General features: G+C 40.2%; 1 protein-coding gene across 3 annotated transcripts in view; it reads right to left on the bottom strand.

The window, feature by feature from the left end:
- Positions 1-9,934, bottom strand: part of LOC124007674 (protein TMEPAI-like) — an 85,801-nt gene extending 75,867 nt beyond the window's left edge. For 2 of the 3 annotated variants that reach the window (XM_046318353.1, XM_046318354.1), the window contains exon 1: positions 8,741-9,260. In XM_046318353.1, coding sequence (XP_046174309.1) covers positions 8,741-8,846 — 106 coding nt within the window. In that variant the 5' untranslated portion in view covers positions 8,847-9,260. Of the gene's footprint in view, positions 1-8,740; positions 9,261-9,714 lie in introns of those variants that run through there. The other variant, XM_046318356.1, reaches the window with a different exon arrangement.
- Positions 9,935-16,682: the final 6,748 nt, after the last annotated feature.

The following is a 16,682-nucleotide window of genomic DNA, read 5'->3' as shown; positions in this document are numbered from 1 at the left end:
AACACAAGATGGTATGTTAGCCTCACTGAAAAGAAAGCGCCTGATAGTTCTGAGGTAATGCTTAGGATGACCACAGCTTCAGTATTATGCTTCACACACAATGGGTGTATCCAATGTATCACAGTATGTCCTATTTAGTAGTTTTTTGTCAAAATGGAATGTGCTTTGAATGCCAGGATGTCCTAGTTAATTTAGTATTTTCATAAAGTAGGAATTCACTGTACAGGAATTCTTTGCGAAGGGAATCACCCTTTTTAGACCCACAGTTGAATGCAACCAGAAAAGGGGACAGGCTGTAAAAGAAAAGTGAGCAAATGGTGGTTGACAACATGATGGAGCATCAGAAGCGTGTAGACCTCGTGCATAACAGTAGCATGCAGTAGCTTGAGGTGACCTTGGGAGCTCTGAGGTACAAAAAAAATCCCCTTTATTATAAAGCATTGCATTTGCGTAGTGGCATAGAGCAGTAGAGTTGAGGAACTTACAGAAGTTGCACACATGGGGAATATTTTTAGTAGCCTAGGGTCCGGGAAGAATGTGGCCTTTTATAAATGCATTCCATGCAATACTATGTCATTTTCCATGACTGGCTACTTTGGCAGAATATTTTTTAACTCAGCAGAAATGATCGAAATGCCAGGCTACTTTGACAGTGACAAACTGAGAATCAGAGATCAATAAAAACGACCTTGTCTCGAATCCATCAATAGCCTAGGCCTAGGTGTGTGGAGACATGTTGTAGGCTACAGTATGAGGAGGAAATTATAGTCCTAAAAGTACTTTCCAGTTTCACTGACCCACTCGCTGACGCGTTTTACTTTGTAAAAACAATATTTGGAAGTTGATCAAACAGCAGAAAGATTAGTCTTCTCTTTTCTGCGGGAGGTTGTGTTTTCCGCACAATTGTATTGATATATTGCGAAAGGCCTGTTTTGACTGCATGTTGTTTGTTCACTGACAGACTTGCCACACATTCCCGACAGTAGGCTATGCCTTGTTATTGGGCTACACACAGTCCACAGCTAGGCAATTTTTAAAAAGAAACTATTGATCCTCTGTGGCTACATTATGGGCCTTATCATGGTGTAATAGGCTATTCTGAAATATTTTACATTTTTCCTTCTCCCATAACCACGGCCATGCGTTGGTCTCAAACATAGGTTACAATTAGAGATGTATCGGGATATATCGGAATAGGCCAATATTAGTCAAATATGCTGATGTCTAGTTCAATGCCGATGTGAAAAACCGATGTCAAAGCTGAAGTGCATACCTATATAACGTAGAAAGGTCACGTAATGACATCACAAAAAAATACAGCGCTACACGTGCAACAACAGCATTCCTAACCTGGCCCACAATGTCTGCTGTGTGGATCTATTTTGAAGTTTCAAAGGAAGATAACAGAATGCTATGTTTGTGACGCTATTATTTCCCAAGGAGGGGAGAAAGTGAAAGAAATTGGTTTTGATTATGTTTTGCTGATAATGGGGACATACGTAAATGCCAACAAAATAACTTTTTAGTCAGTGTGTGTGTGTGTGTCTCTGTGAGAGAAAGACGCATTGTATTTTCATTTTCTGTTACTACATCGGCCAACAATTCCAATGTTGATCTATGCCTAATGATCCTTTGGAATGCAAGAATAATGAAATATGTTGTATTAAATGTACTAACCACCCCCCTTTTCCATTATTTGCAGATACTAGAATACCTGACAGAGCCTACTATTCTTAGGAGTGAAGATGCACTTGGATAATGAAGAAGTAACAAGCACCGTTTCCCCATCCTAGCTAAAGCTGCGCGTAAGTATCTTGGTGCTCCCTGTACTAGTATGGACAGTAAGTGCCTTTTCAGTGCAGCTTCACACATTGTAGACGAAAAAAGAAACAGACTCTCTTGTGACAAAGCCGAGCAGGTCCTCTTTGTGGAGGAAAACCTCCCCCAAATGTTAAAGTTGTAAATGGAAAGTCATATTGTAACCCAGCCATCTAGAGCCACTGGTAGAATGTTTACTAAGCACAATGGCTTTTCAGTTGTTCATTCATGGCTGGTATAGGTCAAGATTTCCATTTAGTTTAAAACAAAGCAGTTGTTTGTTTTTTGTTTTTTTCCTTAATGAAAGATGAAATGTGTTGTAAATGTTCTCTCATTTTACAAGTCAAATCAGTTGAGCACATTTGAAAAGTTTGTTGTGCCATTTATAGCAGTTTATGACAGCCGAGACAGCCATTTTTTGAAGCAGTTAAAGCTAAAATGATTAACTGCATTTTAGTTTAAACCAATATTCATTTCAAAGCATTTAAGTTTGTCAAGATTGGATAGTAAGAAGTGCCACGAACAACTTAACAATCTTTGTAATGCCCGGGCAGCTAAAATGTGTGTCTGTTGTGCGATAAAATACATTCATGGATGTGTAATTTTTCTAATTTTACAAGTTATTAAACAATCTGTTCTTAACTGAACATATGACACTTTGTTTCAACTAATTAACCTGTTAAGCTTACCCCCTACTTTTTCGAACATTCTGTTAAAAATCGCGCAACATTTCAGCGCCCTGCTACTCATGCCAGGAATATAGTATATGCATATGATTAGTATGTGTGGATAGAAAACACTCAGACGTTTATAAAACTGGTTAAATCACGGCTGTGACTATAACAGAACGTGCGTTTCATCGAAAAGCGCAGGAAAATCTGATCACTGAAAATATATATATCCATGCGCGACTTGAACCCATTGATAATGGTGAACCACATTTAATGGGGCTGAGGTTGCAATACCTACAGCTTCCACACGTTGTCTAGAGTCTTGTCAATTGCCTAGGCTTTGTTTCTTGGTCAAACAGACGCAAGGCAACGCATTTCCTCCGGTCTCCGACCGGATATTTTGGTTGAGAATTACCAGGACATTTTGCATTTCCTCCGGTCTCCAACCGGATATTTTGGTTGAGAATTACCCGGACATTTTTTCCAGACGGACAGCTAAAGAATATACTTCGCCTCGTGATCAATTTGATCGCTTATTAACGTTTAATAATACCTAAAGTTGCATTACAAAAGTATTTCGAAGTGTTTTGTGAAAGTTTATCGTCGACTTTTTTAATTTTAAAAAATGACGTTACGTTATAAGACGCTATTTTTTTCCGTTTATCACACAGTCTTCATAGATCGATATCTAGGCTATATATGGACCGATTTAATCGGAGAAAAAAAAGACCCAATAGTGATTATGGGAAATCTAGGAGTGCCAACAAAGAAGATGGTCAAAGGTAATGAATGTTTTATATGTTATTTGTGCGGTTTGTGTAGCGCCGACTATGCTAATTATTTTGTTTTACGTCCCCTGCGGGTCTTTTGGGGTGTTACATGCTATCAGATAATAGCTTCTCATGCTTTCGCCGAAAAGCATTTTAAAAATCGGACTTGTTGCCTGGATTCACAACGAGTGTAGCTTTAATTCAATACCCTGCATGTGTATTTTAATGAACATTTGAGTTTTAACTAGTACTATTAGCATTTAGCGTAGCGCATTTGCATTTCCAGATGTCTAGATGGGACGCCTGCGTGCCAGGTAGGACCAAGAGGTTAACTGTACTAGAATGCTTAAAAGGCTATTAAAATATTAAATATCTGGGGGGTTTTGGCAAGGAAAATATCAGTTATCGGTATCGGCCAAAAATGCAATATCGGTGCATCCCTAGTTACAATGTTGCGCAAACCATAAGTCCTGGCCGACCCAACCCGAATCAACTCTTAGAATATCAGACCAGGCCTGAAAATCTACTTCTTTACATTGTTTTATCGGGGCAGGATAATTAACGAATGAACTTTTTTACATTGAAAAAACTAAAAAATATATTTTTCATGCCACGAGATGTTCCGGATCTGGCCAAATAGCAGATCCGTGGCTGGGTACGTTCCCACTTTCTGTTTTCTTTCCCATCACCAAAGTGAGGCTGCAGAATAATGGCACACAGGTGTGTGTGTGTGTGTGTGTGTGTGTGTGTGTGTGTGTGTGTGTGTGTGTGTGTGTGTGTGTGTGTGTGTGTGTGTGTGTGTGTGTGTGTGTGTGTGTGTGTGTGTGTGTGTGTGTGTGTGTGTATTCTCCTTCCACAATAAAAGCCCTTGTCTTTAAAAAAAATCCAAACTGCAGATAGAATTACAGAGGGCACAATACTAAGTCTATTTAATTTTTTTATTATTTAGCTACAAATGATTATGCCTATCTTCACTGCACTGGAACCATCATTTCTTCAAACTTTTGGCCGAGAATATGGACAGAACCCACAGCATATCATATTCGATATCTAAAGTTTACACTTGATTGAGAAATTAATTTCCCTTTGAAAATAGTGAGACAACCAACCCTTGCCAAATACCCTTCCTTGTTTCTAAACCTTGGGAGCATTTAAGGTGGATTTAACGTCTGTAAGCCTCATTAGCGTTGGCGAGAATGCTCTGTTGGTTTTGCACCTCCAAGGTATACATCAAACTGCTGTTAGTTAGTTGGTTGTAGAGCAGTATTTACTGTGGCTTGTACTAGAGGTCGACCGATTCATCGGAATGGCCGATTAATTGCACTCCGCGAGGAGACTGCGTGGCAGGCTGACTACCTGTTATGCGAGTGTATCAAGGAGCCAAGGTAAGATGGTAGCAAGCATTAAACTTATCTTTTTTTTATCATTCTTAACAATCACTAGTTAACTACACATGGTAGATGATATTTCTAGTTTATCTAGCTTGTCCTGCATTGCATATAATCAATGCAGTGCCTGTTAATTTATCATTGAATCCCAGCTTACTTCGCCAAACGGGTGATTTAACAAGCACATTCGCGAAAAAAGCACAGTCGTTGCACCAATGTGTACCTAACCATAAACATCAACGCCTTTCTTAAAATATATTTTTTCATATATTTTTGTATATATTTTTAAACCTGCATATTTAGTTAATATTGCCGGCTAACATGGATTTCTTTTAACTAGGAAAATTGTGTCACTTCTCTTGCGTTCTGTGCAAGCAGGGTCAGGGTATATGCAGCAGTTTGGGCCGCCTGGCTCGTTGCAAACTGTGTGAAGACCATTTCCTAACAAAGACAGTAATTAATTTGCCATAATTGTACATAATTATGACATAACATTGAAGGTTGTGCAATGTAACAGCAATATTTAGACTTAGGAATGCCGCTCGTTAGATAAAATACGGAACGGTTCCGTATTTCACTGAAAGAATAAACGTTTTGTTTTCGAAATTATAGTTTCCAGATTTGACCATATTAATGACCAAGGCTCGTATTTCTGTGTGTTATTATATTATAATTATGTCTATGATTTGATAGAGCAGTCTGACTGAGTGATGGTAGGCAGCAGCAGGCTCGTAAGCATTCATTCAAACAGCACTTTCCTGCGTTTGCCAGCAGCTCTTCGCTGTGCTTCAAGCATTGAGCTGTTTATGACTTCAAGCCTATCAACTCCCGAGATTAGGCTGGCAATACTAAAAGTACCTATTAGAACATCCAATAGTCAATGGTATATGAAATACAAATAGTATAGAGAGAAATAGTCCTACAATAACTACAACCTAAAACTTCTTACCTGGGAATATTGAAGACTCATGTTAAAAGGAACCATCAGCTTTCATTTGTTCTGAGCAAGGAACTTTAAATGTTAGCTTTTTTACATGGCACATATTGCACTTTTACTTTCTTCTCCAACACTTTGTTTTTGCATTATTTAAACCAAATTGAACATGTTTCATTATTTATTTGAGACTAAATTGATGTATTATATTAAGTTAAAATAAGTGTTCATTCATTATTGTTGTAATTGTCATTATTACAAATATATATATATATATAAATTAAATTGGCCGATTAATCGGTATCAGCTTTTTTGGTCCCCCAATAATTGGTATCGGCGTTGAAAAATCATAATCGGTCGACCTCTAGCTTATACCCCTGATAGCATTGACATGCCTATTAAAGGCAAACTCATATTTATATTTTTGGGGAGAGAAAGAGAGAAACAGATTAAAAGAAAAGCTGAACCTCTGCCCTTCATGTTTGTATAATGGGAGAGTATTATATTACGATTAATTACAGTATCACGATGTCTCGAACTGAGGGAAGTCCTTTTTGATTCCTCTCTGAGTCGGTCTTGCTGGGAAGGAATCAGAGCCTCGACAGAATCAAATGATCATCAACAGGAATTTGTCACATCAAGAAACCTAAAAGAGGTTTTTGGTTTCTAGGCTGGGCAAAGCAAAATAGCCATAAAAGGTAATAGCTTTTTTATTTATGATAGACATAGACAATTTGGTATTGTGCATCAAAAGCTATTTTCCACCAGTGTTTATCATCATTGCATCAAATGAATAGGCTAAGTGTTGAGCAGTATTGGAAGCATAGACATACACTGAGTGTACAAAACATTAAGAACCCCAGCTCTGAAAGCTATGATCCCTTATTGATGTCATTGTTAAATCCACTTCAATCAGTGTAGATGAAGGGAAGGAGACAGGTTTAAAAATGATTTTTAAGCCTTGAGACAGTTGAGACATGGATTACGTATGTGGGCAATTCAGAGGGTGAATGGGCAAGACAAAATATTTATGTGCCTTTGATCAGGGTATGGTAGTAGCTGCCAAGCGCAACGGTCTGTGTCAAGAACTGCAACGCTGCTGGGTTTTTCATGCTCCACAGTTTCCCGTGTGTATCAAGAATGGTCCACCAACCAAAGTACATCCAGCCAATTTGACACAACTCTGGAAAGCATTGACGTCAACATGGGCCAGCATCTCTGTGGAACACTAAAAACACCTTGTAGTGTCCATACTCCAACAAATTGAGGCTGTTCTGAGGGCAAAGGGGTGGGGGGCTATTCTCAGTGTATAGGCTAAAGCGTTACTGAATAAATTAGGGGGGAAAGAGAAGATTGTGTACTGAATAAGTGCATTGTATAGGCCTAATGTGACAAATACCATCCTGAGAAAACTGTGGGTTGCGCAATAGCTTTCACTTCTGTAATCCCAAATAGAACTGGAAATTCGACTGGTTTTCCAAATGTGTGCTCTTTAGAATGCCAGACAGCACCAAATCGAAGCTTGAGATGAGCTCCCCGCCAACCCCACCCACATAGTCAGATAATAAGCATTGAAATAGATTTTAACATATTATTTTAAATGCGCAGAGAGAGAGAAAGACAGAGAGCATTCCCAAATAGACTGAGTTTTTGGTTAACAGAGGCAAACAGAGATAATATCCTCATTCTGGCAGTGGTATTTAGATTTTCTGTTCATCTGATTTTGAAGCTTGCTTGGGCATCCACCACATCTCGTTGTTTAGGCAGGCTGTCTAGACGAAACGAAGTGACTTCACAGTGTATTTAGACATGCACTTTACAGTTCATCTTCAATTGAGAATTGCCCTACCACAGAAAAACAAAGCAGTTCAGACAGGATACAAGAGGGCACCTTAATTATGGGGAAGCCAAGAGCAGGACACATTCGAAATTCCATAATCTCTGCACAAGCACTAAAAATACTGACATTTCGGCTCGTTCCTTGTGGAAAATATTTATCTGGAAAAGAGGAGACTGTACGCAGGAGACAGGAGCTCACAGTCCATTACTTAACAGTATTCAAAATGTCCAGATCTTTCTCTAAGATATATAGACCGGTTGTCTCCTTTGGGAAACTTATCAAATGAGGGAGCATCTCAATCTCTCATTTTTATCCCCTCCATCTCTAGACAAAACATCACACAGCTCTTGCAGGCAGAGCTTAGCTTAACTGTCTTTAGAGGAAATTCCTCTTTTCTCCTAAATTACTTTTTGGGACTAGAGGGTCTGTCAGAGTAATATTCATCAAAGAGGATACATTAATTCCACTTGCCCCTGCCAAAATATATGAGTCAATCAATAGACCACACATCATATGTCGACATGTCCAAGTGGATTTAGATGGGAAAATAATTGTATTGTTATTGTTGTTGTTGTTAATATTTAATAAAATGTCCCCTCGACTCTAATTACACGATTTAATAAAAACATATGTATATGTGTTACCCTATTTTATTGGGTTTATTAATTAAATTATTAATCCGTCTGAAAAATCAATCTATTGATTTAAATATCCAAAATACCACTGTATACTGTCACTCCACCATTGAAGATTTTGGATCACTGTCTGCATGGTATGTACAAGATTTTACTTGTGAATAGAGCTCACTTCAATAACCTGAATTTGCTTTTATTGCCTATAGACATACACAATTAATTTACAAGGTTTGTAGTATAAAACATATTCGCGGAGACACCTTTTATGGAAGTTTAATTGAACTTATTTAGGATCAATTAGTGTATATCAGAGATAGCCAGACGTCTGACCTGCACAATAATAACGTTGACGATCAGATAAGCTTCCGTTTCATCATGTCAAACAATGGCAGACAGTTAGTTAAACGTTCAGTTGACGAAAATGTTAAGGACAAAAAGTTGCTTGCTGGGAGTTAACTCATGATATGGCTGACAAACGTTGCACACAAAAAAACAGGGCAGTCAGCCAGAAATTGTGCTGAATTGAAAGTATAAAGAGGTGGGATATCTAATAGTTCGCCTACCTGCCACGCAATGGAAGCCTACGCGAGCTAATATACCCAATCAAGCTTGGTCAATCCAAGTGGGAAAGAAACGTGCAGAAAAGTAGCAATAATTCGCTTGAACATTACAAAAAGTACTTACTGATCTCCATGCTTTGGAATGAAGTCGAGGGTTTGCAGTTACATGTACAGGATACATTGGTCTGTATGGCCGCTGTACCGTTTATTAGACCCATGAAGTTGAACATTTACATCTGGAAAGCTAAACGAAAAACGTCTCGAATATCTCTCCAGTTCACTTGTCATGCGCGCGGCGGGGCAGGAATCACAACAAAAAAAACATACGATATTTTATTTCTCGGTAAAATCTTCTGCGGGTGGAAGTCAGTGGTCTAGGGTCTCAGTTGCCTTCGTCCTCCCCCTCCCCCTACCCGGACCGCAGCCTGCCGTAGGTACTCCAGTATCCCTGATGTTTGTGAACAGACAGCTTGTGCTACTTTGTATCAGTCTGTCTGCTGGGCTTCTGAGCTCACCACCTCATTCAAGTCCAAGTCGGCTGAGCTCCTATTGGGGGGGTCCATGCAATCCGGGATCTTTGGGACGTCCCTTTCCCATTGAAGTTTACATTTAAAAAGGTTCATGCAAGGGTAAGGTTAGGGTTAGGTAAGGGTTATCGATATTGATATGGTTAAGGTCGGGGTCAGGTAAGGGTGGGAGTTAGGGTTAGGATTTAGGGCATGGACGTCCCGAGGATCCAGAATAGCTTTTTATTGGGGCGGGGCTTGGATGCAGACAGGATTACGTCAACACCAGACTTGAACAGGCAACAGTGACAGGATGTCTGGCCAATCGGATAGCAAAATCTGAAATCGACGCAGTTTATTATCGTAGCAATTGAGGGATTTCGATTAAGTGCACCGGGCTATGGCCTGTGACATACTCGCAAAAGTGGTGAGGGAGGAGTTATCTCCTCAAATCGAACGTTAATCTACCCGCTCGGCCATGGCGTCAACAAAGCAGCACGTTGTATCGTTTTCCATCAAATGTTTTTTTGAATTTTCAAACTAGTTTTCATTGGGACAGCACATAAAGCTTTTTAAAATGAAAAGCAATTACCTGTGTGAAATGTGAAAACACAGAATCTTGCTCATTACTCCACGTCACTTTTCCTTTGAGTTGAGTTCGCTGTCAGCCAAAACGGGGCACCTGGCTCACGCCCAGGAGGCAGCTCTGTTCCAAAGCGAATGCGATCAACGCTAGCCTGGTCCGCCTGGGCATTAATCGAATCCCCTCAATCTGATCGGGAAACTGCACCAGTCAGTCATCCACTGATTTATTTAACAATGACGTGCGGTGAGGTCGGCGGCTGGGTAAGCACTGGCTATTATCAAAGCCATATTTACTCACAAATAAACCTTGATGAAGCCTAAATTCACCATACAACAGATAGCTCCAACAAACAGTGACATGGGCTATTATACGAAATGGACAACAACAAAAAATGTCAATACCAATGTAGCCAAGATACACAAGCTTTCTATTGTGGCATATTTCACATAATCTGAAAAAATGACACTGCTCAACTGAGCTCAGGTCAGCCATAGACCGATGTAGCATCCAGAGTTACAAGATGGCAGTAAAATACCAATTTAACCTGACACATTTAACCTGAATTTTTCGCATTGCAGACTCCATACCCTTTCACAATGGATTTACAATTCTTTCAACGTGCAGCACCTGCAAATACACAAACACGCACATAATATTGTTATGTGAAATATTATTAAAGACACATATAATAACTAAGGTTCTAATGAAATGTCCATATCAACAATCTAAATAATTGAAAAACACAGTTCAAAACATTAAAGTGTCCCATTAAAACTAAATTCCAGCTTGATGAATCAAATGCATTCGAAGGGATGCGGTCTAGTCTCATTATTTAACCGTAGAATAACCCTCAAATTGCTAAGGAAAATTCATTTAGGGCTTTACTTAAGTCCATTCTCTCTGGTGAATCTCTCGGTGAGAACGTTGTACAAGTCACAGCAGAACCCCATGTCCATTATTTATCGTGCATGCACACAGCAGGGAGACACATTCACAAGGCCACTTTTGGTTCAATTTTCACACTGACATAAAAAGTAATTCCCATTCCATCCACAAAGCAAAAATAAATGTCCAAGATGTGTAAAAGTCCAGTTAAAAAGTATGAATTGGTAATGACGTTTCAGACAAATGATCTAGTACTCACTGTTTGCCTGCCTGACAGCTAGGGAGATGGTGGTTTCCTGTCATGTGACGTGTTGTATGTAGAGCCTCTGTTTGGGTGGCAGGTAACCTAGAGGTTAAAGCCATAACCCGGGCTGACAAGGTGAAAAATCTGTCGATATGCCCTTGGGCAAGGTACTTAACCCTAATATTACTATAGCTGGTAAAACAACACATTTCACCGCACTTATCCGGTCTATGTGACAATAAAACATATGTTTTGCTGCCTCTGCTTCTGTCGGGTCTAAACTTTCATTATAGTTGACATTCCACTCTTCAAACCCTCAAAATGGAGCACTAAATTGTTCTTGGATATTTTTTGGGGTCCAATAGTGTCCATTTGTCAGGTTGGTCTTTTTGCAGATAGCTAGATGTGTTCAGTTAAAAGGATGCGAGCGACAAGTTATGTGGAGACACCCAAATGTGCACAGCTTACTCCACCCACACAACATTTTAGGCAATAAGGGTGGCAGATAGCCTAGCTGTTAAAAGTGTTGGGCCAGTAAATGAAATGTTGCAAGTTGGAAAAATCTGCCGTTCTGTCCTTGAGCAAGGCAGTTAACCCCCAACAACAACTGCTCCCTGGGTGCCGGTGATGTGGATATAATTTCTTTATTTTGTGTTCCTTTTGGGATATTTGTCTTGCATCTCAACAAACAACTGTACAGCATCACCAACAGGTGCATAAATACATCAATCACAAGCGATAACTACAGAAAAAAATACACATGTGGATACCGTTTGTAATTCAGTTCGTAAATTCTGGGGGTGTGGGGGGGTTGAGCAGTTGTTGTTTTTTCAATTGACTTATCCTGGTGAGCATGAATGATTTATGGGTCTCTTTGTAAAGATGGACTCTATTTCGACGGCCCGTTGGTAGGAGTTGGCACTGTCAGGTTGGTGGCAATTCTCGCTTCTGCCCTCACCACGCTTTCCAGGAACAGCGCTTCCATGTTCTTGAGATTAATGCCACTGATTTTGCTTGACAGCTTTACTATTTGTGTAGTTGATTTTTATTTGTGATGGATAGCTGATTGTACCAGGCTTGGAAACAGAAAGTGAGAACACTGAAAAAAGGACGTGTAGACTATGGTTGTTCTTTTATTGACCTGATATGTATTTAATCTCATGAAACACAGTCGTTATTGTCCCTTTTTGTAAATCTGTTTTGTTTGCAGTCTAGGAGAGTTTTGAGTCCATTATAGTTCCAAGATATTTGTATTGCTCAACTGATTATATTTGCTCTGAGTCAATGTGGATGGGCCTGGTGTCGTCTTTTATAGTTCTGAAGTTTATTGTAATATCCTTGTTTTTTTTTACATTAAGTATGAGTCTGTTTTCCTTGTACCATTCAGTGAAGTGTGTTATTTCTGTCCTGTCGTCATCCTCGGACCCCTCTATTAGACCAACAATTGCTGTATCATCTGCATACTTAACTGTTGCACATTCTGATGTTATTTGGGTGCAACCGTTAGTGTAAAGGGTGAACAGAATTGTCGAAAAAACACTGACCTGGGGTACCCCTATATTGTTGGTTAGGGGGTCCGATGTATTCACATTGAACCACTCTTCTGACCCGACTGGTGAGAAAACACCGGATCCAATTGATGAGATGGTCAATGACGCCCATGGTTGCAAGTTTGTTCACCAGAATATCAGGATCTAATTTGTTGAAGGCAGATGAAAAATCATCAAAACGTTTTCTGTCATATGAATGTGGTTTATCCAGACCCATGTAGATTTTATGAAGAAGGAAGAGCAGTGCATCTTAAACTCCACGGCTTGGTTTATACAGGAAAGGGTCCAGTAGGCTCTCCGTGTGTCAGAGAAGGTGTCCAAGGACAATTATGTTCAGAGAGAGTGTCCAAGCATTTGATTATCACGAGGTCAAGCATAGTCATTCAGGTATTTGGTATTACATTCAGTTGTGCAACTGACTAGGTATCCCCTTTCCCAATACATGTGCAAAATATTAAATTGGCTCAATGCAACTAAAGAAGGCTAGACAAAGCAGCGATGTCTATGCTGACCCTGTCCATTAATAGTGACTGGCCTACCCTGTCTGCACGTCACTGCTATTTAATCAAGAATATACACTGAGTGTACAAAATATTAAGAACATCTTCCTAATATTGAGTCGCGACCCTCTTTTGCGCTCAGAACGGCCTCAATTTGTCGGAGCATGGACTCTACAAGGTGTCGAAAGCGTTCCACAGGGATGCTGGACCATGTTGACTCCAATGCTTCCCACAGTTGTGTCAAGTTGACTGGATGTCATTTGTGTGGTGAACCATTCTTGATACACACGGGAAACTGTGAAATGTGAAAAACCCAGCAGCGTTGCAGTTCTTGATACAGTCAAACTGGTGTGCCTGGCACCTACTACCATACCCTGTCCAAAGGAACTAAAATATTTTGTCTTGCCAATTCGCCCTCAGAATGGCACACATACATAATCTATGTCTCAAGGCTTAAAAATCCTTCCTTCTCTCCTCCCCTTCATCTACATAAGATATATATTTCCCCTGGTCTGTCTATGTCATGGAAAGAGTAGGTGTTTCTAATGTTTTTTACACTCAGTGTATACCGCATATGGGTAGGCTATAAGTAACTTTTGTTTTATCTAACTTTCCCACAGACTCATTTGCTTCTTGTCTACTCTTTTTATTTTTTTATTTTTTTACCTTTATTTAACCAGGCAACTCAGTTAAGAACATATTCTTATTTTCAATGACAGATTTGTACCTTGTCAGCTCGAGGGTTTGAACTCGCAACCTTCCGGTTCCTAGTCCAACGCTCTAACCACTAGGCTACGCTGCCGCCTACTCTAAAGCCAATAGATTGTCACCTTTCTGTGGTTTTAACAATGACTTGACAACATATCAAAAGCTGCATAACAGTTCAGTAACCCAGAGAAATAGCTTATTTTATTTCTGAAAATATTAGCTTATTTTAATTGCTACACAGTGCCTTCGGAAAGTATTCAGACCCCTTGAATTTTCTCAAATTCGGTTAAGTTAGCCTTATTCTAAAATGGATGAAAGAATAAACAATCCTCACCAATCTACACACAATACCCTATAATGACAAAACAAAAACGTTTTTTTTTTATATTTTGCTAATTTATAAAAAACAAAAACAGAAATACCTTATTTACAAGTATTCAGACCCTTTGCAATGAGACTCTAATTGAGCTCAGGTGCATCCTGTTTTCCAGTGATCATCCTTGAGATGTTTCAACAACTTGATTGGAGTCCACCTGTGGTAAATTCAATTGATTGGACATGATATGGAAAGGGACACAACGGTCTATATAAGGCCCATCGTTGACAGTGCATGTCAGAGGAAAAACCAAGCCATGAGTTCGAAGGAATTGTCCGTAGAGCTCCGACACAGGATTGTGTCGAGGCACAGATCTGGGGTAGGGTACCAAAAAAATGTCTGCAGTATTAAAGATCCCCAAGAACACAGTGGCCTCCATCATTCTTAAATGGAAGAAGCTTGGAACCACCAACACTCTTACTAGAGCTGGTTGCCCAGTCAAACTGAGCAATCGGGGGAGAAGGGTCTTGGTCAGGGAGGTGACGACGAACCAGATGATCATACTGACAGCTCTCTAGAGTTCCTCTGTGGAAATGGGATAACCTTCCAGAAGAACAACCATCTCTGCAGCACCCCACCAATTAGGCCTTTATGGTAGAGTGGCCAGACGGAAGCATCTCAACAGTAAAATGCACATGACCGCCTGCTTGGAGTTTTCCAAAAGGCAACTAAAGACTCTCAGACCATGAGAAACAAGATTCTCTGGTTTGATGAAACCAAGATTTTACTCGTTAGTCTGAATGCCAAACATCACATCTGGAGGAAACCTGGCACCATCCCTATGGTGAAGCAATGTGGTGGCAGCATCATGCTGTAGGGATGTTTTCAGAGGCAGGGTATGGGAGACTGGTCAGGATTGAGGCAAAGATGAATGGAGAAAAGTACAGAGAGATCCTTGATGAAAACCTGCTCCAGTGCTCAGGACCTCAGACTGGGGAGAATGTTCACCTTCCAATAGGACAACAACCCTAAGCACACAGCCAAGAAAACGTGGGAGTGGCTTTGGGACAAGTCTCTGAATGTCCTTGAGTGGTCCATCCAGAGGCAGGACTTAAAACCGATCAAACATCTCTGGAGAAACCTGAAAATAGCTATGCAGCAACACTCCACATCCAACCTGACAAAGCTTGAGAGGATCTGCAGAGAAGAGTGGTAGAAACATGGAATGACGTTGGAGAGATGAAGCAGGTACGGGGATTAAAACATTCAATAAATAACGGACATGGAACAGCGTCAGCAAACAAGTAACACAAACAAAAGACAATCAATGCAGAAGTGGGGAACATAGCTGGGTAACTGACAAATATAGGGGAGGTAATAACAGGTGATGAGTGAGTCCAATATCGCTGATGCGCGTGACGAGGGAAGGCAGGTGTACGTAATGGTTGACAGGAGTGAATGATGCAGGGCAGCCTTGCGCCCTCAAGCACTGAGGGGTGGGCTCGAGCAGACGTGACAGTAACTCCCAAAATACAGGTGTGCCAAGCTTGTAGCGTCGTAAGACTCGAGGCAGTAATCACTGCAAAAGGTGCTTCAACAAAGTACTGAGTGAAGGGTCTGAATTCTTACTGTGGTAAGAAAAAGTATGTGGACCCTTGGATTTAACAACTGGTTGAACTTCATTTAGCAGTAATAACCTCAACCAAACGTTTTCTGTAGTTGCAGATCAGACCTGCACAATGGTGGGGAGGAATGTTGAGCTATTCCTCTTTACAAAACAGTTTCAGTTCAGAAATATTATTGAGATGTCTTTTGGGAACTGCTCTCAAGGTCATGCTACAGCATCTCAATGGGGTTGAGGTCAGGACTCTGATTGGGCCACTCCAGAAGGCGTATTTTTTTCTGTTGAAGCCATTCGGTTGTTGATTTACTTCTGTGTTTTGGGTCGTTGTCCTGTTGCATCACCCAACTTCTGTTGAGCTTCAATTGGCGGACAGATAGCCTATCATCCTGCAAAATGTCTTGATAAACTTGGGAATTAATTTTGTGCTGTGCTTTATTTTCTCCACACATAATGTTGTGTGTTCCTTCCAAACAACTCAACTGTAGTTTCATCTGTCCACAGAATATTTTGCCAGTAGCGCTGTAGAACATCCAGGTGCACATTTGCAAACTTCAGACTTGTAGCAATGTTTTTTTTGGATAGCAGTCTTCTGTGGTGTCCTCCCATGAACACCTTTCTGGTTTAGTGTTTTACGTATTCTAGACTCGTCAACAAAGATGTTTGCATATTCCAGAGATTTCTGCACATCTTTAGCTGACACTCCAGGATTCTTCCTAACTTCATTGAGCATTCTGTGCTGCGCTCTTGCAGTCATCTTTGCAGAACGGCCACTCCTAGGGAGAGTAGCTACAGTGCTGAACCTTCTCCATTTATAGACAATTTGTCTTACCATAGACTGATGAACATCAAGGTCTTATGTCTTCTGAGATCTCTTTTGTTTGAGGCATGGTTCACATCAGGCAATGATTCTTGTGAATAGCAAACTCACATATTGTGAGTGTTTTTTATTAGGGAAAGGCAGCTCTAAACAACATATCTAATCTCATTGATTGGACTCCAGGTTAGCTGACTCCTGACTCTGGAGAAGTCATTAGTCAAGGGGTTCACATACTTTTTCCAACCTACACTGTGAATGTTTAAATAATGTATTCAATATAGACAATACAAATACAAAAATGTTGTGTTATTAGTTTAAGTACACTATGTT

This window comes from Oncorhynchus gorbuscha, linkage group LG21, assembly GCF_021184085.1.
Source record: "Oncorhynchus gorbuscha isolate QuinsamMale2020 ecotype Even-year linkage group LG21, OgorEven_v1.0, whole genome shotgun sequence".
Classification (NCBI taxonomy): domain Eukaryota; kingdom Metazoa; phylum Chordata; class Actinopteri; order Salmoniformes; family Salmonidae; genus Oncorhynchus; species Oncorhynchus gorbuscha.
This window is presented reverse-complemented; position numbering and strand designations above follow the sequence as displayed.